Below are 22,377 nucleotides of genomic sequence, written 5' to 3'. Positions count from 1 at the left end.
TCTTATTTATTCTATGAGGGAGGGAGGGAGGAAGTGCTCTGCAGGCCCCCATGTAAGACCCGGTGGGAGACGGAAGGCGTGGTCCGTAGGGCAGGGAAGCTACTGCCCACTGCCCAGAGACAGCATTCAAATTTCCCCGCCATGGTCATGAGCCTGGACTGTCTCCTGTCTTTCCCTTTCTGGTCCTCAGCGACCACTCGCTGCTCTGGACTGTGGGGACAGCTGGGGGGTGAGCAGTGCTGCTGGGTCAAGAGAGCCGACCCCCAGCACGGGCCCCAGCCCAGCGGTCTCCGAGCTCCACAGCACAAGCTGTAGCGAGGCTGCTGGACCTTCCCTGCGGCGAGGGTCACCTGGCAGCAGGTGACCACGATCTGCCCGAGCTCGTTACGTAATTGTTATTTCCTACAGTTTCTCTCATCTCCAGAACAACCTCCCTCTTTCCCCTGAAACCTCCCTCCTATTTCCTCCCCATGTGGCCCTTACACCTGCTCTCCTCAGCCCTGGCCAGGTCCATTTTGGTTTCATCTTTTCAGCGGTCACAGCTGCATCGTCCGTGCAGGTGGTCGATGCCCCATCTGTGGAGAGCTGATCCGGGGCTCGCTCTGTGCTGGGACCCGGCTGGAGCGGGCTTGGGGTCTCCTCTCCGGGGGACCCTCCCTCCCCTCCTCAGTCTGCGCTCTGACCTGCCCACCCTCTTCCTTCAGGGAATGACCCTTCCTTCCCCATCCTTTCCTGACACCCTATCATCTTCTTATCACACCACACAGCCCTCCCCTCAAATTAACATACATCGTTCCTTTCCTTTTATGCCAAACTCTTCAACTATTAAGACTCCCCCGGGGATGGCACGCGCCTTCCGTGCTCGCCTGCGGTGTGGACCGCCCTGTCCTGCCGACTCCTACTCGGTCCTCACCCTGGCCGGCCCTGGGACGGGATCTGTGCTGCTCTGTGCCTACATGCTTCCAGCTTCCTCTGCGGCTCGCGCCTCTCTCTCAGGTGTCAGCTGTCAGCTTTGCCCGGCAAACCCGCCGCCCTCTGCACCTTCCCCAGCCTGGGCTGCTGCTCAGCCTCCGTCCAGGTCTCCTCTCTAGGCAGTTTCATCCCGTTTCTACTAACACTGCGGAGGACAGACGGAGCCACCTGTATGCCTGGCCTCCTCCAGGCGTCCAGGCCGGCCCTCCAGCACCCTGCGGGAATCTCACACACAACTTCCAGCTTCAGACGGAAAAATCCAAGCGTTCGTTCCCCTATTGGACGTGGCCCTGGCTTGATGCCCGGTTTATCGCCCTTGCCATGGACCAGGGAGACACCTAGACGTCTTCTCAATCTCCCTCCCTTTCTCCTTCTCATGGCCTGTCCTGCCAGCCTGTCTCTGGAGTGTTCCTTGAACCTGTCCCTCTGCCACTGCCTCCTTTCTGCCCTGGTCTCCCGCGTGGACCGTTACGACGGCTTTTAGAAAATGCCGTGGGTTTTCTCTCTCACGCAGGACCGGCACAAGCGTCGCCCCAGTGAAGTCTGTGGGAGGCCACGGTCCCTGATGCCCACAGCAGGGGCTGGAGCTCGGTTACGCTGTGGCCATGCTGTCTCATGCCCCCTCCTCGGCTGGGTCGGGAGTTCCAGGGGGAGGCCAGAGCTGTGTCTCATCCATGGTGTGTCCTCTGTGTATCTAACACAGTATGTTTCAAACTGGGTGCAGGCTACTTTGTGGAATTCAAGTGAACAGAAATGTAAGTAGGGGACAGTAGCCCAGAAAAAGCTAAAAAATAAAAAGTAGAAAAAGAGAGACATATCTCCTATGGAGTCCTTTAATTCTTTTACATTTTCATGGTCCTATAAAAAAATTGCGTATGAGTAAATCTTTAGAAACGATTTTCTGTGGATGCTCTGGGAGGTGTTTGTAACACTGGTGTCAGAGCTGAGTCCCCACGTCACGTGAGCAAAGGTGAGGCGAGGTGTGATCTGACCGGGTCTGTGTGAGCAGGTTCGGGGTGCAGCTTGTCAGGACACAGGCCTCGTCTGACTGCATTTAGACGTTTCTTGTGAAAACATGGAGTCAGGAGGATTGTTCAGATGAGAAGGCACTGATGTTCTACTTTGATGTCTCAAAGAAAAAGTGCACAGAGAAGCTCTTTCTTCTTCAAACATTACTGCTTGGTCCTAATGCCCTCTTTGTAGATGAGGACAGGAAGTACAGAGCGTGTCACCCGCCCCGCGACACACAGCTTGTTAAGACTGAACTCGAAACGTCAAACCCAGGTCTCCGTGGAGACAGAGGAGCTCAGGGTTGGGACAGAGGCGGGTTTAGGTCTGAGCTCAGTTCTCTGCTCGGACCAGCTCAGAAAGCTCTGAGCATCTTCAGGGCGCTGGGTGCTGTGCTGATTCCCGGGAGAGGCGGTGACCATCTGGCCTTCATGTCCCTCATCTGACAACAGGGCCAATACCCCCTGCAGGGTTTATTGGGATTAGATGGGTGCCAGCCAGCGGGGTGCCCGGCCGCAGGGGGTGCTGGGGCAGAAGCTGCTGTGGGTGAAGCGAGCTACCCCTGCTCATGTAACACACGGGCGCGGCCCCTCTCCAATCCGCTGTGGCCGCAACACTGCGCACTGCGCCTTTGCCCACAAGGCGGTTCTGAGAAACACGGCTTTACTGTTGCCAGGGGCCACTTGCAAACCCGGAGCCACAGTAGCCTCTACAAATATGTCACCTGAAAACACTCTGCTAAACCTGCTTTCTAAGCTACGAGCTTTTCTCTGTACTTCCAAAGCTGACCATTGTGATGGGGAAGCAACATCACCACTCAGCTGGTCATTGTCACAAAGAAGCTGAGCTATGACATTTCCCCCCCGCCCCGTAGAAACCATGTCTCACGGAATGAGGAAAATCCCTACCACCTGAGACTTGAAGTCAGGATCTGACACAGAGCCATTTCTGAAAATGTGCCTTTTTTCTGAGCCATCAATCCTAACTTTACCTAAATAGTTGGCATACCTTATATGCCGAGAGAAAGATAAACAAAAAAAAAGGGCTCATCATTTCAGTTCTAAAAGAAATTTAGTCGTCTCCATAGGTCAAGTGCATATTCTCAGAACTTAACTAATTAAAACGGGTGTGTAAGGTCCGAACCCACCCAAGTTAAACCCTCTTACTTAAGATTTTACTGTGTAGAAATGTCGGGACAACATGAAAAAGATTTTACAAGTAAAATGCAGTAACACGTAAGTACTGGTTCGTGGAAGTGGAGAAATTCAGATAACTGTGGGCAAAAGACATCTCGAGGCCATTTGCCTCAGGGATTCATAGCCGTGTAGTGCTGCATGGATGGCTCAGAGACTATCTAAATTCAGTTCTACAATTTGTGAGGAGAAAAGGAGAGAAGTGACTGGCTTGGGGGTCACAGAGCAAGTTAGAAATGAAGTAAGGACCAGAGCCCCGGCCGGCTGCTCGGGGCCCAAGCTGCAGGAAGCAACACCGGATGGTGAGCCCGGGTCCTGGGGCAGGTCTACGGGGACCACGCCGAGGAAATGCTGGAGGCTGCGGGGCGGGGTAGAGCCCTGGTCCTGGCTGAGCTGCCCTCCCGGACAAGGAGGGGACACCTAAGTCAGGTTGCACTGACCAGAGATGGAAATGACAGAGGCGAGGATGCAGAAATGAGTCACAGGTGTGCGCGCTCCAGGGCGCTGGTGAAACACGGACTTACTTTCTGGAGGGACCCTATCTTTGTGCGGGCATCCGGACAGACTGCGGTGATGCGGATAAAGCCCGGTTACGTGGCCCGTTCCATCGCACCCGGGGGTGGGGCACTTGCTCTCTTTCTTTTCTGCTCTCGAGGGATCTAAAAGCGACAACAGGTGTCAATAGAATGAATTTTTTACCAGCTGAAGACAAATGTGAAAAATTAACAACCGAAGAGACCTTGATCAATAAAGAAACAAAGCAGGTGTCGGGGACAGACTGTGACATCCGTGGGTAGTTCTTTGGTTTGGGGTGAATTTTTAACCTTAAAGGGTGTAATCATGAATCATAACATATTTTACTTTCGACACTAAAGAAAAAAAGGCTCTCCCTACCTGAACTCTTGATTAATTGTTTCCCGTGTGTTACATGATAAGCCGTTGCTCAAAGAAATCAACATAAATAATGATGAGACAGTGACCTTCTCAGAGAACAAAATGTTTCCGTGATCCTTCAGCAACTGCTTTGTGACATCCAACCAGGAAACGTAATGCCACTTAAGCTGTTGAGCAGAGCTTCTTTCTTACTGAGCGCTCTGATTGCATGTGCTACTAGTTGCACAGTTTTACTGGTGCTGACACTTCTTGTCCTGCAACACTGTCCTTAGCACGCCAATTCAGCGCTTTTCTCAAGACCAGCTGAACTCTCAGAAGGCACTGCAAGCAAATGGCCGGAATGGTGGAAATCCCACCTGACAGAGGTGATGGGCAATCAAAACTGTTTCAGAAGCTGCTGGAGCAATAATTTGTTTTGATCTCCTCGTCTGTACTTGGAACCAGAGGCAGGCTCTGACAGCTGTGCGTGCATGCACAAAACTAAGAGGTGATGCTTCTAGGCAGCCCGTGGGCTCTGCAGTACCAGTCGGGGAGGAGCAGAGCAGACATTTGGTCAAAACTCAAATGGCAGATGCCAGAAAGGCAACGGCCTTGCTAACAAAATTATTTCCACATCCAGAGCTGACCACAGTTCATAAATGTGCAGCAAATAACTCCCAAAACCCCGACCAAATAGCCACAGGAGCGTGTGCAACACTAGTTTTGAGCCAGTTTTCAAAACCAGGTGCACAGGTGATCGATAGATGGCAGTTCCTGGGAGTTTGGCCCAGGGATGCTATAGTTAAATTTTCTTTAAGGCTTTAATATTTTTAGAGTGATATCTCATCAATCAGGCCAGTCATGATCACTGGAAAACAGATGTTTTACTTTTGCCAAAGAATTCATTTTATATCAAGAAAAAAGATTGGTTTAAAAATTTTGGAACTTTTATGGGCTTTTTTCTCAAGTCATTCATGTGAACTTGAAACACATAAAGGACCCACAGGCATATATAGAGACTTTTATGTTTATATAAAAACCCCTCCTTTTATTTTTAGCTAACACTCTATTCTCTGAAATGTGTCTTTAAGGTCCTGGAACCTCTTAAACCGGTGATGGCGTTGAGGGTAGTGTCCTAGATATAACAATGGGCTGCTTCCCACCATTATTTATAGATAATCGTCTCTGAAGACAAATCTAAACCTATGCTGTGGTGACTTCACTTCTAAATATCTTATTGGAGCTTCTCTTACACGTGCAAACAAAAAGCTCAGCATCTTATTGCCTTTTGAGTAATTTCATAATAATAGCGGTACAACTGAATGAAGGCAAATGTAAAATAGTAAGTGCGCAGTAACAGTTCCAAGGAAAATATTAGCTAAGGTCATAAACTAGAGATATAATTTAAAACCACAGACTAGATATAAAGGACTTTTAAAGGATAAAGCGTAAGCTATACTAGTGATCATTAAGTGACTCTTTTTCACGAGTATGTTTACAGTTTCCTAACAAATTATATTATTTCACGATTTCGAAAGTGTTCTGAAGTTAAGTGCAAATTTGTGCAAACACCGTGTGGCTCCGTCTACTGCAGTTTTGGAAACACCAAGTGTGTACTCTCCTCTCGATGCCTGCGTCCTGGTGGAGGTGTGTCTCCTCTGCCTTCACCAACACCCACAACCCCCTTGCTTTCTCCCTTCTTGCAATCCCAGTTCATCTTGAAAGCAAATCTTGGAACAAACGTTAAACAACCAAGCAAGCAAACAGGCCAATGATTCAACCAAAAACCCTGCAACGATGTCTAGAAAAAACTGTGTGCTGTGTTTAGGCTGTGCCCTTCCTCCCTTTCCGGCAGCTGCTTGAGGAGAAGAAAGACAGAGGACGTTGTGTGATGAACTTGTTTTTTTTAAATATCTTTGGGTCGCTCCACGCAGCATGTGGGATCTTTGTTCCCCGACCAGGGATTGAACCTGCAGCCCCTGCACTGGAAGCTCAGATTCTTAACCACTGGACCGCCAGGGAGGTCCCTGTGATGAACTTCTTTTGTTTCAGCTCAAGCTTTTGGAAAGGTCACTCATTTATAATTTAAATCATTTTGAGAAGATTGTGCATGAATGAGAATTGGTGTGAGTGTTCTCTCCATGTTTAATAAAATACCAGAGAAGCTGACAATAGATTGGTGATGTGCTATGTGCCCGTGTTGGTAAGAGAGCACATAGCTTTTTTTTTTTAATAAGGAGGGCATTCATCTCTTTGCCCCATTTTGGTGTCCTTGCTTGGCTTTATTTATTTGGTTTTGAATATAACTACGGACGTCTTCAAAAGAAATTTGGAAGTGATGTGGACCACACTGATAAGAAACGGCGACTCACTTTGATCAGAGGAGGAAGATCTGGAAAGACTGGGGAGAGGCAGAAATCATTGCTTTCCGACTCATCTGGAAAGTCCGAATCCCCAACCCTTCCCCCATTTCGGGGGAAAGAAGCACATCCTGGTTTGGGGGTTTTACTGTTTGTTTCCATGCTGTCCCCATTTATTTAGGGGAAGCAAGTGATTTGAATTCCACTTCTTGCCAAAAACAGAATAAAAGAAAATAACAAGAATAACAAAACAAAATGGGTCAAAATCTACAGCAAGCTGGTGGGTTGAAAGGAACCACAGAGACCAAAGAAGGCACGGCAGCGTCGGGTCCACGTGAGCCCACGTGCTTCCTCAGTAAGTAAAGCGCTGCTTTCTCCTGCCCAGACTCAGCCCTGAAACGCACTCTGCAGAATCCCAAACAGAACGCTACCACATTTGTCCACCTGAGCCAGCCCATGAGAAAGGACACTATTTCTTCCTAAAAGTGTCTAGTTCCTACGTGAGTCTCCAATATCCAACTAAAGATTTCTAAGAGATTGCACTCTAGTTATAGACACACAAGCTGCGTCTCCTGGTCTCGGCAACACCCAAAGCAAGCTTGATGCCTCACTCTGTGGCCTTTAACACATGACCCTTCCTCAGTCTGGCCTGCACCTGCTTTACTGAAACGATGGTCAGCACCCAAGCACCGGCCACATCCAGAACCCGACGGGCCTCTGGCTAAGGTTCATCTCCACCTGGGGTTTGGTTAAAGCGAAGCCCAAGGTGCCCCTGGAGGTACGTGCACACATGGAGAGGAGAATACACACCTGTGTAACCGCAGAAGAAGGAGGTTCTGATCCTTTGATGTTTCCGTAGCAACGGATTCTCAAACCAGATTCTTGAACCTCATTCTAAGGAAACTCAATATTCATCAGAAATGGAACAATATACAAAACAGAAAAACATTTTGGTACTAATACGGAAGAATTTAGGGAATCACCAATTTCACCCTTGAAGGTGCTTCTCACTTAGTTCTGAGAGTCTTGTAATTGAAATATTCACAAGGTCCTACACGAGGTCAAATTATCATCCACCTCATACTGAAAGTGGATGCAGCTGTTACTGGAAGCATGAAGTCAATCATTCAGGGTGGAAATATACATATTAGGTGTAGTGACTCCGTATGGATATGGTTGAATTTACAGATCTATGCAAACACGTGCCCACAAAATTCACAGGTGGAAACCTGGTTGGAACTATCACAGTGCATGGTTTTGAGTGTCTCCCAATAAAGCAAGCACCATAACTGTTTCCATGATGGAATGGAACAGTGAGGGGGTGAATATACGAAAGGGATGGTGATTGATCTGCGCCTGGGACACACCAGGCCGTGCGTGGCAAACGGTTCCCATTCCTCACTACCTTAAGGTAATGGACGTGCAGTCGCTGCCCTTGTCTTACGCTATCAGTCATCCTGTTACGGTTCAATTTCTGTCAGGGGTGTTTTCTGTGGGGGAGGTTTCATCGATAACTGACATTTGATGATCATTTTATAAATCACGATGCCACCTACTCAATGCAATTGACCCAATACGTGCTTCATCCCTGATGGACTTTTTGTCACATAAACCCCCGCCACTCCACATAGATTGCAGGTCATCTGTAAGAACACAGGCTCACCCTAATGTTTTCCCTCACATGATGGGCTTGTGCTCTGACCCTATCTTTCCAAGGCATGCGTTTTCCACTGAAACGTCATGTTATCCAGCTGCTTTGTGTATTTCTCAGACAGATATTTCATTTGCTCTTCAGAGACGTAATCACAAAATATAACTCTGGAATCAACTCTAAGAAACATGCGTGCGTGATGTAATGGAGTGGGATGCGCCCCCTGCATCGTAGCCTCTAATACCCCTGACAGCTTTACCCTAGCGCACGCTTTCATGAGGCAACTTACGTTAGGTAGAAATATTACCTTTACCATAGTATGGCTTTTTGACATGGCTGTCACCGGACTTAGGCTTCCTCTCCTCCCCGGGGAGCGGTCGCGGTGACTGGTCCTCATAGGACCTCAGACTGTCCCTCCTTCCCGCCTCCACTGCCATCTTCTCCCTCATGGCCTTGGCCCGCTCGGTTTCCAGGGCGATGGCTTTCTCCAGGAGGGTCAGGTTGCCCTTGGTCATGTCGAACACCTCCTCCGACCTGTCCGAGTTCACGGAGGTGGCGTCGTCCTCCCGCTCGCGGTACCCATCCTCCTTGACGCAGCTGGAGAAAGTTCTGGGTCTGGGGCTCAGCTGCTCCTCCAGCCTCATCAGGTTCATCATGTCCGAGTAGCTGCGGTCGGGCGTCCTCCCTGGGAAGTCGTCGTCCTGGCGGCCGTGTGGGCGGGGGCCGGCACCGGGCTGCGGAGGCCGCTCCTGGGGGCTGCCCTCGCTCAGCTTGCGAGCCAGGTCGAAGCACTGGTTGCGCAGGCACTCCAGGCTGCTCAGACACACCTCCTCGTCGCTCTCCTCCACCAGCTTCTCCGCCAGCCCGTTGTTGGCGGCCTTGCCCAGTGTCGTGTAGTTCAGGCTCCTGCTCTCGGGCGGCGCCAGCGCGTCCGCGTAGCCACGCTCGCCCGCGTGGTCCCCCAGCACCGCGCCGTGGCCCTGGGCCAGCAGCTTCAGCGAGTCCACCGTCTCCCTGACCACGTCGCTGTCCAGGTCCAGGCTGAGCTCGCCCTTCCGGCCGGGGGTCTCGTTCTTGTCGCTGTCGTCCTCCAGGCTGTGGGACGTGTTGCTGTTCATCTCTGACTCGGTCCGCGCCCGGTACGCCGCGTCCTCGGCGATCTTGCCCAGGTTCAGCAGGGACTTGGCCACCAGCTCATCGTAGTTGTCGTACTCGTCGTTATTGTTGTCATCCTTCTCCGCGTCCTGCATTATGCGAGCGCTGTGACAGTTCAGCTGATGGCCTTCTGCAAAGAAAATGAAAAAAAAAAAAGGACAAAGAAGAAAAGAAGAGGAAAAAGTGGCTAGAACTTGTAGCTGCAACAGTGCGGACGGCGAGCTCAGGGCACGTGTTACGCCCAGCCCGTGACGTCACAGGACCCGGGGGCCCACCTGCAGGTCCAAGGACAGTGGCAGCAGAAAGAAAACGCGGTGAGCTTACAGCACGGTAGCCCATTAAAACACCTGCTGCAAACGACGAATTTCCTGAATTAATATTCAAAGCAACCACTCTATAGGATAAGTATAATTTTAAAATATTACTTTTCCGTTACTTCTAAATTTTCAGCATCACTTCTTTTATTGGCCTTCTTTATTGACAGCCCAACCAGATGCATAATAATTACGCTCATCGTATGACTAGGTTTTCTAAGAGTTCGTGAACTCGTCGCCGACTTGGAAGCAGATGTGCACACCAATCGCTTTTAAGCTGTTTTCACAGTGATGCCCGGGCAGCACAGAAGAAAGCCCGAGGTTCTGGAGGGTCCTGCAGGGACGCGCCGACACTGACTCTGGGCGGCCAGTATCAGGAGCACACGTTGGGGCTGGGAGTGGTTTTGAATTTTCTACCTTAGCGACAACTTATCAAGATACACTGTGAAGCAAGAGGAATGCCCCAGCAAAAGCTTAGAAGGGAACTCTGATGTGCTGTGATTCTTTATAGGTATCTCAGCAGGTTGGAGAGGGTGGGTGGGGAAAGTACGCAGCGACCAGATGCCCACGAAAAGCAGGACTCTGATGACTCGGTGCCACTGTGACACACTACCCCACAGCCTCGGGAAAACTGTGGTGAGCTGGCGGAAACAACATGTGAACAAGTGTCATATCCAATCTCAAAAAATATTTAGGAAAACTCAGTAAAAAAAAGGCCAAGTTAAAAATGACAGGAAACCCCCGTGTTTCATCTGAAATGTATTCCGTTCAACACTAAAGGCATAGCTGGGACGATCTCTCTCCCTTATGCTACGTGACCGCTACCACGTATATTGCAAAATATAGATAATACTAAATGGATTCTCAGATGGACCCCTCCCCTACTTTAGTTTGGATTTGGTTAACTGCCTGCCATTTTCAAATATACTCTTTGTTTCTATGATTAAATCAACCAGAGTAAGAAGAACTTTTTTTAAAGCTTATTAATGAGGAAATGAGGCGTATTGATTCGTAGAAGATGCCAGCTGACTCAGAGCTGACTCAGGGACCCCGAGTGTTTTCTTTATGGATTTTGTGCTGTCTCCTCGAACAGGCTTTTGTTGGTGAACCGGGTTTGGACATCGGCGCATCAATAACAGAGAACAGCATCCTTGCAACCCACACACAGAACCAGCACAGTTTTGAAATCTAACACATCTCTCCAAACCTCAGCAAATCAAATTTGCCGTGTATTAGTCAGAGAGCACCACTAATTGCACCAAACAAATATTGTATCTCTTCTGGATAATTCCTAGGAATCAATCTCCTTAGAATAAGGATATGCGTTTTCCCAAAGAGCGTCAAGAGGGAGGAAAACAAAACCAGCGAACGCATCAGAAATCCCAGGGAAGTGTTCACCCAACATGCACGCCCGACACAGCTCAGGGCTAAGCTCTCAAGACTCAAAGGCACCCCTGCCTTCAGGAGCCCTTGAAAGTGTGACTTATATTCTCCTCTCAATTTATGCACTTTTGTCTTTATATTCGTGGGCTGATCAGAGAAGCGGCCTCTAGATAACCAGGCTGCGTTACCTCTGCACGAAACTGGCGTTTTGGGGGAACCAGCACCACTGCACCCACCAAGAACCAACCACCAGATGAACCTACATGTTGTGGTTGAAAACAAGGCACCACGTGAAACCCCTGGAAGCATTTTGAAAGTTGATTCTAGGCAGAAGCCGAGTCAAGTAAGAGGTGGCATCATCCTGGTTTCCTTCTCACTCTCTCCCGTCACGTGAAGAGCTTGGAGTAGGAGAGGGTCAGTGAAAGGAGAGACCAGGGCAGAGAGGCTATGCCCTGCACCCCCGGCATCTAAACCAGAGTGAAGGCTGCACGGGAGCCTGATGCTGACGAGGCCCACAGTTTATGAAGCTCCCCACCTTCCTACCACACTTGTCATATGCATGATTTTCATTAATTCTCCAAATTCAGAATCTCAGGATGAGCTTCAACTCATTTGCCCCAAAGAGGAAGTGGTTTCCCCTCAGTGTCACACAGAAAAGGGACATGGCTCAGCTTTCCAATCATCATACACCTGTTCATGTCTCCAATCCTTGCTAGGCGACCTTATCGCTTTACAAGGAGATTAAAGGAAGGTGGACACGCTTCTTCACACGGCCTCCCAGCCACACAGGCGAGGGAGCCTGTGAACAAGCTGGGGGGTCCTTTCCCTTCTGAAGACCTGGACCCTGCAGGCCGCCCCTTGCTGCGTAGCCACATCAGGGTGACAGTGACGGGGGAACTTATACCTCCTGGTCCAGGCTGGGCCTTTGCTGTTACTGGCTGGGTGACGCTGGCGGCCCGAGCCAGGCCTGAGCCCTCACTGGAACCACGAGAATTCTGTGCCACATAAAGACCCGCACAGTGAAGGAGCCCTGCACGCCTGGTGGCAGGTCTCCGGGGAGGCCGGACCCACACAGCAGACGTGGAGGACTTTGCGTACTTGTAGGAGAAATCTGGGGCATCAAGGGACACTGGGTTAGCGTCGACGGAGCAAGGCTCAGCTCTCCCTCCTGGTCACCAGCCTCCATGCCCCCCGAGGCTGCCGGACCCCAGAAGTGAGACTGGGGGTGTCTGGAGAGACTGCATGAGAGGCTGAAAATCCTGGCGGGTTAATGGACGTTTTCAAGTTATTGGTATTTAACTCTTTCAAAACGCATGTGCGATAAAGTCAAGCCTTAATGATGTGGGCGGATGGAAGGGATCCATCAGGCAGCCTGTCAGCAAGCAGCTTCCAAGCTTCAGCCTCCAGAATTCAAAATCATTCACCGCGAGCTTTCGGAATTCCATCTCTGATCTTGCGCTTTCAGGCAGTTTACCCTTCTAGCTACGTCTTTGCTGAGGCTCAAAATCAAATGGACCGTGTGTGGAGGTGGGCTGCGGGAAACAGGCCAGAGTTTTCTGGGCCAGCCAGGCATTAGCAACATAGAACCGACAGTCCACAAACTCAATTGCTAACCCAAAGAGATTCAGGAGTCAGTGGAGGAGTTCTTCATGTGATCGGTGATCCAGGAAACAGGGAGAGTGCACTTGTGATGAGAAAAGGCATTTTACCAGGAAGTTATTTTAAAGTTCAGGCCCACATTCTAAATAAAAGAACACAGCTACTCAGACAGAGGTTTAAGGAGAAGGCCAAGGTATCTCAGTGTCCTTTGTTGGTTTTCTATCTCGAGCCTCTTCTCTGGCAAAGCTGTGCGGTAACAGGAGGGAAAGGCACCTGCTGGTGGGGGCCGGCCCAGGGGTCTGCCTTTGGGAGGGGCTCACAGGATGGCCGCACCTGGGTGGAACTTGGAGGAGACTCCGCCCGCCCCTCCGAGGGGAGGAACCTGTGCCCAGAAGCACAGGCGGTTCAGTGGCTCAGGGTCTCCCCAGTGTTTCCTCATCAAATAAGAACCTTGTTTTTACTGTAATTACATGCATTTTTGGATTCCTGTGTGAGTGCTGTAAAACGTCGTAGGTCTGAATTTTATCTCCTTTGAATCAGATTGTTATAAACAATTTAGGCTCAGTAGCTACAATTAGAAAACCAAAAACATTTCTTTAAAAAAATGGAGCCATGTATGGTATTTTCTCTCCATCTTCACGACCAGAATTTGCTGTGGTTAGAACTCTGTGGATTATAACTTTATAAATACAAGCACTGGCTTCATTTAGTATTTTGTCTCTAAAAAATATGTCTGACGCACCTTTTAATTCTTTCAGTGTCTAGTCCTAAGCCTGATTGTGTTACTACTGTTCTCTCTATCCATTAAAATAGGCCGTAGGCTAGCAAATAGAAAACTGACTAAAAAAAATAAATGAATAAAATACAAGAATACAAATACAGAAAGAAGAGACACTTCTTCAAAGCAGAAACTGCTCTAGATTTACCAGGTCAGAGAAGACGTGGTCTAAGAGTCCACCCTCGTGGGTTTCAAATCACCAAAGGCCACAGCTTCTTACGGCATTAATAGGTGTTTCCTTTTTGATTACAGAAATAAATATCAACATTCACTTTTGACTTGTAACTACAGAAATGTGATGATATATTAGATCCTAATGAGAAGATGATGGCATTTTAACAGCCGCAGCAACTACAGGAAAGAAGCAAAAGTGGTGATCATTGCACACACCCCATCGAGTGAACACAGAATAACAGCCCCGGTGGTCAGTCTCGTGGCCTGCGGCTGTCAGTCCTCATTTCATGCCCACAGGCATGTGAGAAGGAGGTGTCACCTACTGTCCTTCCGAAGGTGACAACACGGAGCCCCAGGGAGGCTGGTGTTTCCTCCACATCACCTTGTTGCTAGGTGACAGGGCGGGACGCCATCCCAGGATGCTGGGCCAGCACGGCCTCCTTCCACAGCAGCCAGACCTGCCCATCCTCGCCGCCACGGCCCGTTCTAGACTAGCCCCAGCCGGGCGTCCAGCTCTGCATCCACCACGGCTGCTGCCTGACAGCCACTTGGAGCTGCTGTTGCTGTTCGGAACCTTCCTCCTCTACGCTGGTTTGCTGAGGTTTGAGGGCTCGTTATAGCACCAGGTGTTGAAATGTCTGCTGGAATTGCCAGCTTCGTTGGCCTGTCACCTACGAGGGTCCTGACTGGCGGAGTTTAAGTCCATTCTGATGCGGAGAAAAGGTTTGGAAATTAGGAACATCTTGGACTGGGTTCATAGGAAGCGTCCTGGGCAGCGTGAGGGGACCGAGTGGGTAGGAAGGTGGGAGGGTCAGGGACACCCAGGCATGAGGTTGTGCAGAGATGGGGGAGGGAAGGACCAGAGGACAGACCGACCCCCTCAGCGATCCACGGACTCGGACCCTCTGAAGACACGTAACTCCTGCAGCCCTGTTCCCAAGACCAGACGGAGCAAGGTGAGTTTGGTCCTTCTGCAAATACCCCCGACCCTCTTTGAGACGTTGCGGACCCTTTCCCTCTGTGGTAGGAGAGGCCGTCCCACTTGCCCAGGCACTGCTTACGCTACAGCTTCTGCCGGGGGGGCGTCAGCCTCGGCCGCCTGAGAGGGTGAATCCTGGTCACAGCCCTTCTCCCATGGTCAGCACCGGGGCCCTGGCAGCCCTTCCTCCTCAAGCTCCCTGTCCCCCATCTGAGCAGTGGGGAGCAGAGCTGGAGACTCCCAGGACCCCTTCACACTCACCCCCCAGGTTCAGTGTGAACGAGAGGGGAATTTCGAAGGTGAGGGTGGAACAGACGGGTGACCTGGCTGGAAGAGTCAAGGTTTGTCACCTCTCTAGACTTACTGTCACATTTTCTAGTTCCAACTTACTTAACAGTGTTGCTGTTTGTCTTGTTTTCACTTTGGCGGGGATTTCAGACTACTCCCCTCTATTTTCACAGTTTTAACAGTGGTTTCTGGGTGATTAGAGGTAGTTGCTTTGTTCTCACCGGTGCGCGTCGTGGGGGGAGATGATGTGGGTGAAGTGTATGCAGTTCCCAGACCTTTTTTCTGAGCTGTGTGTTGTTGCTTCTGTGCCTGTTTCCAGGCTGCGGTCTCATCCCCACGCCTGCCCGCACTTGGAGCGGCTGGACCTACTTCTCCCCAGAGGAGCTGGCTTACTGGGCTGGGATTTGCTCCTGTCTGTGTAAATCAGCTGATCCCGTGCAGCAGGACACAGGGTCCCCTCCAGCCCCTGCTGTCCCCGGGCCGGGAAGGATGCGCCCCAGCACAGGGTCACTTCAGGAACCCGCCAGGCTCCCCTCTGAGCCGTGCGCTTCTAACGTGTTTCCGATCTCAGCTCCCGGCCTGGCCTGAAAGCCTTCCTTAGCCCGAGATGAGCCACATGGGAGAGACCCACGCATCACGTCCGTCGTCTGAGGCAGAGCAACCCTCGGGGGCAGGCCGGGGCCGGGGAAGGGGCGGCCGATTCACTGCAGCCGCGTGGCTCTCACGCGGTACACGGAGGCCTGGGACGCAGGCCTGGGGAGCTCCATCCGGCGGCATTTACTGGGTCAAATATTGGCTTTTCGAGATATCTTCCTCCAACTTCAAGATGCCAAAACTTTGGAGAGGACGACACAGGACAAGTCTTTACCAGATCACGGGCAGATGTTCTGATGGTCACAGTCCTGACAGGCCTGTGGGACACGAACAAATGCAGCTTCTTTATTCACTTCACCGCTGTTCGGACCAGAAGGATGAGCCCAGGAGGCGGGGACGCCACCGCGAAGGGGCCGGAAGAGAAGCACACGGAAAATAGCTTTAATCAGTGATGTCAGCTGGTGGCCAGTGCTGTGAGGGGCCAGGGGCCAGGACAGGGGTCCCTTCAGGTGCAGTTGGGCCAGGCTCGCCGAGAAGGTGGCCTCTGGGCAGAGACCTGAGAGATGAGGGGACCGCACGTCGGGAGGAGGGGCTGTGGTGCAAAGGCTGCTGGGCCTGAGGGTGTGGAGTTTCAACACTATGTGATTTTAATTAATTTAAGTTAAATTCAAACTCAACAAATATATATTTAAACAACCCCGTGTGGCCAGGGGCTACCATGTTGGCCCATGCAGGGCCAGCACATGGAAATTCAGTGGGAGCTGAGCTCTGATTTTGACTTTTATATATAAAAAAAAATATATATATATATATATATATATAATTTATACGTGGACTTAAGTAACACAGATTTGATATAAACCACCCAACACCAGATCACTGTGCAGTCGAGGAACAGCTCTGTGGCGTCTGGGGCCCCACGGCGGCGCCTGGCTTGGAAGGTGACAGTCTGGTCCCGACCCGACTCCCGAGAGCTGTGTCTGCAGTGCAGGAAGGATGCCCCAAGCACAGAAGGTGGTCCCAGCACGTCTGTTGCATCGTCTCCAGGGGAAAGCCCGCTGTCTGGGCTTGTGGTGGAGGAGGGTGTCCCGTGTCCGCACGCAGCCCCTGTGCATCTCTAGTCCAACCCTTCCTGTCACCTGACCTGTCAGCACAGCTGAAGGTCACGGCCATGCATCCCCTTTCACGCCCTGAGTCAGACCTCACGCGTGTACAGTCAGCTTCCCGGGCCCAGAGCGAGGCATGGGGGCCCGGGCAGAATTCTGCCAGCTCGACGGCATCCAAAGCACAGGCTAACGTCACTACAACAGCTCAGAAGAGGATTGTTGGCTTGTTTTATTTATTTATTTATTTTTGCGGTACGCGGGCCTCTCACTGCTGTGGCCTCTCCTGTTGCGGAGCACAGGCCCCGGACGTGCAGGCTCAGCGGCCATGGCTCACGGGCTCAGCCGCTCCGCGGCATGTGGGATCCTCCCAGACCGGGGCACGAACCCGTGTCCCCTGCATCGGCAGGCGGACTCTCAACCACTGCGCCACCAGGGAAGCCCAACTGTTGGCTTCTTGATTCTAGAAGTTGTCCATTTCATAAGCTGAAACATGATGTAAAAATGTCCTTTAAGCTAAATGAGATAAACTGAAGGAAAAAATAATGGTTTTCACAAGGGATCCAAGTTGCATAATAATTTTTAATGTAGAATGTGTAAGCTATGCTTCTTGAAGTTTTTATTCATTAGGGATCTTAATTAATGGAATGCAAGGGAATAAAGTTTTATTTATTCACTAAGTTTTGAGGGCCTTTCTACTTGATGGCATTTTAGGTATGTGGTTTATCTAAGTTTGGAGACTAAGAAATAGGATAGCCATAACCCCCAGTCCAGACAAGAGCTATTTGAAATCAGTAGTTTTCAGACTGAGACGGACTGAAACACACTAACCAACCGCCTCCCTCTCTCACTCTCTCTCTCTCTCTCTCTCTCTAATCACACACGCACACATGCGCACACACGCACACACAGCTTGGAGACTTTCCAAATTAACTGGACGACCTTGAACAACCCTGGCCCAGCAGACCAAGGTTGCTTTTGCTACTGCTGATGCTGTAAACCAGGGAGTAGAAATGTGTCTGCGAAAACTTTGGTCCTCCTGTTTTACGTACTGGTGTGATGTGGTCATTCCAATGAGTATGTTTGATTGGGAGGAACTTGGGAGGCGCGGGGCCCCCGTTCTTCTCTTCGACCGTATTCAATCCCCATCAGACAGAAAAGACCTTTCAGAAACACTACCACGTTCTTTGGTAACCTACTCTAAAGCTCAACAATCTTCAAATCTGAAAACTTCTGTTCTTGTTTCCAACTCAAACCTTTAAAGCCTCCATCTCGGCTTATGGCTTCTAATTCTGCCCTTTGTAAAGCACCATTACGTACGTATTTTCATGTACACACTCCTCTTTTGTGCTATATTATGTGTGTTTCTTTTTGGCAAAGCGTGGTATCTATTTAGCTTTTGTGTCCCCATGGAACCCAGTGCACTTCTGTGTACACAGAAAACACATTCCATTGTTTTGAAGTGAGCTTTCACCCGGCCCTGAGTCTTTTAAATTAATACAGCTTTGATGTACATAATATATTTGCTTGGTATCGCCATGGACCTTGGGTTCCATGAATTACAGACAAGCTTGAGTTTGTGCCTGAGAGAGGAGAACCGTGCAAAAGCCACCTGAGTTACGGTTGCCACTTTGCAGCTCTGGATGGCTCGCCTCTCCCCAGCATCTCTCTGGACCACACCTGCTTTAAAGCTTAGCAACCAAGCAGTGAGGTGAGCGAAAGGCAAATGTTATCATCCTAATCTCTGGATGCCAAACTGAAGTCCAGGGAGAGTGAGGGAAGCAGGGCAGCCAGAGCTACAAGACACGCCTTCCCACCTTTGTCCCACCCTCTGCCACACTAGCATTTGGAATAAAAGTCAAATTAAGGGGCTTCCCTGGTGGCGCAGTGGTTGGGAGTCCGCCTGCCGATGTGGGGGACACGGGTTCGTGCCCCGGTCCGGGAAGATCCCACATGCCGCGGAGCGGCTGGGCCCGTGAGCCATGGCCGCTGAGCCTGCGCGTCCGGAGCCTGTGCTCCTCAACGGGAGAGGCCACAGCAGTGAGAGGCCCGCGTACCGAAAAAAAAAAAAATCAAATTAAGACAAAGAAATAAGCTGGTCATCCCTTCAAGTGGACCTTAAAAACAAATGGAGCAAAGTCCTGTTCCCCTAGTGGTTACCTTGTGCGTTGCCACACTGTGTTATAATTTGCTCCATTGCCTTTGCTATTTGATACATAGTGTGCATTTCTCTGTCACTGTAACGGTTGTAACGACAATTTTCATCTTACTGCACAATCAAAATGGCATTGATAGGCATGAACTCCAGAGGCTGGGCCTGAGCAGGGAGGCGGTCACTCAGGCCTGGTGCTCAGTCATGTGACCTGTGCCTCTCGACTTGTGCCCTATCTGTTAAATATATGTGATGTCATTAAAAGCTTTTAAATAAAAAAAAAAAATTGAATAAAAATGTGTTAGATCTACTCTCTTACATCTATTATTTCTTATTATTATGTGAAAAAAGATTCTGCCCCGTACTTTATGCATGTTGCTTGCGTCTCAAATGTACATGAATTCACCTTGTTAGCAAGTTTTCTGGTTTGTATCGAAGAGTGAAAATTCGTGAAACATAACATGTAATTATATTTCCTAATTACGCAAAATTAGTTTGCAAGAAGAAAGTTTAATTTTTATCATAAACTGATACGTAGAAATGCCTCGTTCTGCCTTTACTCATTTCTGAGCGGTGGAGCCATCCACTCAATGTATTCGCATACTAAACTGCCTAAAATAACGCTTTCGTGGATGGAGGGAGAGATTAATTTTTAGGATGATAAAAAGTCATCATATTCTTTCTCCCGACTGTGCACAGTTGAGACTTTGCCTACTAAACACACCTTGGTTTCTCCGTTGGTCACAGAACTCACTGAGTTTTCTGCTGACTGCAGGAGAAAGCTGGGGGGCTAATTTTGATGAACACTCTGTCCGTATCTCAACTTGCTTCCTGCATCAGGGCCGTTTCCTGAGAATGAGGTAAGGGGTAACTGGTTGATCAGTGCGAGTGCCTCATCGAAAGGAGTTTGGGGAGCTCGGAGGCCACAGTGAGAGACCCTCACCCTCCTCATTCTGTCCTGTCTTATGGAAATTCAAGCCCATTGATTGCAAGTTGTCATGATGTTTTAATAACATGGAACCTAGGGCATCATCCTGTGTGGAATAAAAAACACTCTGGAAACATGGTAATTAAAACAAAAGTTGTGTCTGTGAGGGTGGGTTTTGTCTTGAGTTCCCTTCAAAGACAGGTGAGTTTCTGCAGAGAAGCTGGATTACATATGGATTTGCTTGCTGGGGAGGGCCGTGCAAACAGAGCCCAGAGTCAGAATGTGACAGGCACTGACCACACCATTGTGAAGGTATCCACGGATGGGAGGTGAGGTGAGCTGCAGTGACCTGACCAAAGCCTGCTGGGCTCCACGTCTCACAGGCCGCTCAGCCTCTGGTCAGCTCACTAAACCCTGCCCAGAGCAGCTTTGCCGTACACTGTACATTCTCAACGTAAGTATTCACATTGCCCTTCAAACCCCCCAATTCCTTCTTAGATGTGACCTTCCAAGGAGGCCACCACACATCTGTGGCTAATTCACACATAGAACAGCATGAAGCCAGAAAACCTCTAGAAAAGGAAGGCGTTTGCATTTTTGCCTAATTTAACCCAATGGCCAAGTCAATTGTCTTCAAAGTTGAATTGTCCAGAAAGTCCCAAGATTCAATAGAGTAAGCAAAGAAAGGACCTTACATATTTACAAATGGATTTCAGAAACAGAATATATTAATGAACAGTTATGCAAACTTATGGTTACTGGGGGTAAGGGGGGGATAAACTGGGAGATTGGGATGGACATATACACACTACTATATATAAAATAGATAACTAATAAGGACCTGCTGTATAGCACGGGGAATTCTACTCAATACTCTGCAATGGCCTATATGGGAAAAGAATTTTAAAAAGAGTGGCTATATGTATATATATAACTGACTCACTTTGCTGTACACCAGAAACTAACACAACATTGTAAATCGACTATACTCCAATGAACATTAAAAAAAATAAAGTTATAACTGGAGAAATCACACAAAAAAGAAACAGTTATGTGTTAAAAAAGGCAGTGGTGGACATGAACATTTCTGTCATCTGGACAGCAAATTGCTATGCTCTTCCTCATGGAATTTTCTTTCCTGTCAGTGGGCAGATACAATATATACTCATAAGGAGATTTAAATACATACACTTATTTTATACACACATATGTGAGTCTATCTAGTATTTAAAGATGTATTCTTTTTAGTGGGCTGTAGTATGAAAATAAGTGTGACTTACTATGCATTAAATAACCATTGAATCTATATTTCTCAAATTATAAGACTCTGAAAAGGTACTTACTATATACCATGTAAAAAATCTGCTATTAGAAAAATCTATGACCCCTGAACAATAACTTTCTCAACTTTAGGATAACGAGGGAACTTTAAGCTCATAATTACACCTTAGACCATTACATGCATTTTGAAAATAAAATTCTTCATGCAAAAGACCAGCCTATGATAGGTCAACTGGACAAAATATAATTCTGATTATTTAGTGACGCATTTAATGTAATCTGAAATGAGTTACTCAGATAGCAATTCCTGTCCTTCAAATGAGCAGAGAGTGATAAAAAGAACATGAGCTCTGAAGTAAGAAAAACCACCAACAGAGTTTGACCATACATCTGTCACTTGCTGAAAATCATCTTATCTTTCTGAGCCTCAGTTTCTAATTAGCACAATGAGAGTGAAGTAATTTCTACCCTGCCCTGTCTTACACAATCACTGTGAAGATCAAACACAGTGTGTACACTACTGTACTGACTGGAAATGTACATTATTAGTAAGATTTTGGTTCACGTGTAACTACAATGCCAGAGGACTCTTGGAATTAGAATAAACACCTAATTTGCAAGTTATCAATAACAGTCCTTCTGTAATCGGTGGGCTCCTATGTAATAATTTGGTGGTTTATAAGCATTTGTTTTCTCTGTAACAAAACCTCTCAATAAACTTCACATTCCAGCTTATAACAGAGGTGGAGGATGGTAGAAGTAGTCTGAGACTTTATAGCGACTGGGGAGGCTGAGGGCAGCTTAAGCTTTGTCCGTGCGACTCCATCTGGCTGCCCCGGTTTCCCCGGGTGGCCATCAGCTGCGGTGACGGGCCCTATGAGCCGCCCCTCGGCGCCCGAGATGCCTCCGCGCGCCGAGTCCTGCCTGCCTCGCTTCTCACTCTGTTAACTGTCAGTCACCGTCTGCGCCTCAGTTTACTAAGAAAGAGGCACAGTCCCCCTCGGAGAGGATCTGCTGCTGGCTCAGCACCGCAACAGCCGCCAAGAGTGTCAACAAGGGACACGCAAGACCGACTTCGAGATGCTGACCCAGAACTCTGGTCACCAGACACAGAAAGTACCTTCCCCAGTTTTTCAGAAACAGTTTCTGCCAGTACAAGGAGGGGACAAAGACATGCAATGTGGGGTTTCTCATGTTACAGACACGGCTATGGGGGCAGGTACTCACACAGACTGATAGTGGGTTTGGCACCGAACGTAGCCATCAGGTAAAATAAAATGCATTTGGGAGGACATGCACATGGGACATGGATGGACACAGGCCTTTCGAAGCCTGATTGTCGTAAGTCACACACAGCTAGGAGTTTGATCATGTAAAATGAGCACTTTATCAGCAGAGCTGTGCCTCCTTGATCTAGAACCTTCCTGAAGATTCCTGACCCTGGGGGTTATGAAATAACCCACTGGATAATCCACCTGGCATATCTTTGTGTGATATTGGCTACATGGGGTCTTGGAACACTTGTCCGTGGGCTCCTCCAGGGGAGATTTCTCCCTGTAACAGAAAAACCTGGTGAAACCCTCTCCGGGAAT

General features: G+C 49.0%; 1 protein-coding gene across 3 annotated transcripts in view; it reads right to left on the bottom strand.

Moving 5' to 3' along the window:
* The window catches only part of MYT1L (myelin transcription factor 1 like), a 133,520-nt gene that overhangs the window by 85,833 nt on the left and 25,310 nt on the right, over positions 1–22,377 (bottom strand). For 2 of the 3 annotated variants that reach the window (XM_029232123.1, XM_029232124.1), the window contains exons 5-6: positions 8,371–9,342; positions 3,698–3,832 (exon numbers count right to left, since the gene is read on the bottom strand). In XM_029232123.1, coding sequence (XP_029087956.1) covers positions 3,698–3,832; positions 8,371–9,342 — 1,107 coding nt within the window. Of the gene's footprint in view, positions 1–3,697; positions 3,833–8,364; positions 9,343–22,377 lie in introns of all 3 variants that reach the window. The other variant, XM_029232120.1, reaches the window with a different exon arrangement.

This window comes from Monodon monoceros, unplaced genomic scaffold (assembly GCF_005190385.1).
Source record: "Monodon monoceros isolate NGI ecotype Baffin Bay Population unplaced genomic scaffold, NGI_Narwhal_1 Super_Scaffold_19, whole genome shotgun sequence".
In the NCBI taxonomy this organism is placed as follows: Eukaryota; Metazoa; Chordata; class Mammalia; order Artiodactyla; family Monodontidae; genus Monodon; species Monodon monoceros.
The sequence above is the reverse complement of the archived record's forward strand: the minus strand, read 5'-3'. Positions and strand labels throughout refer to the sequence as shown.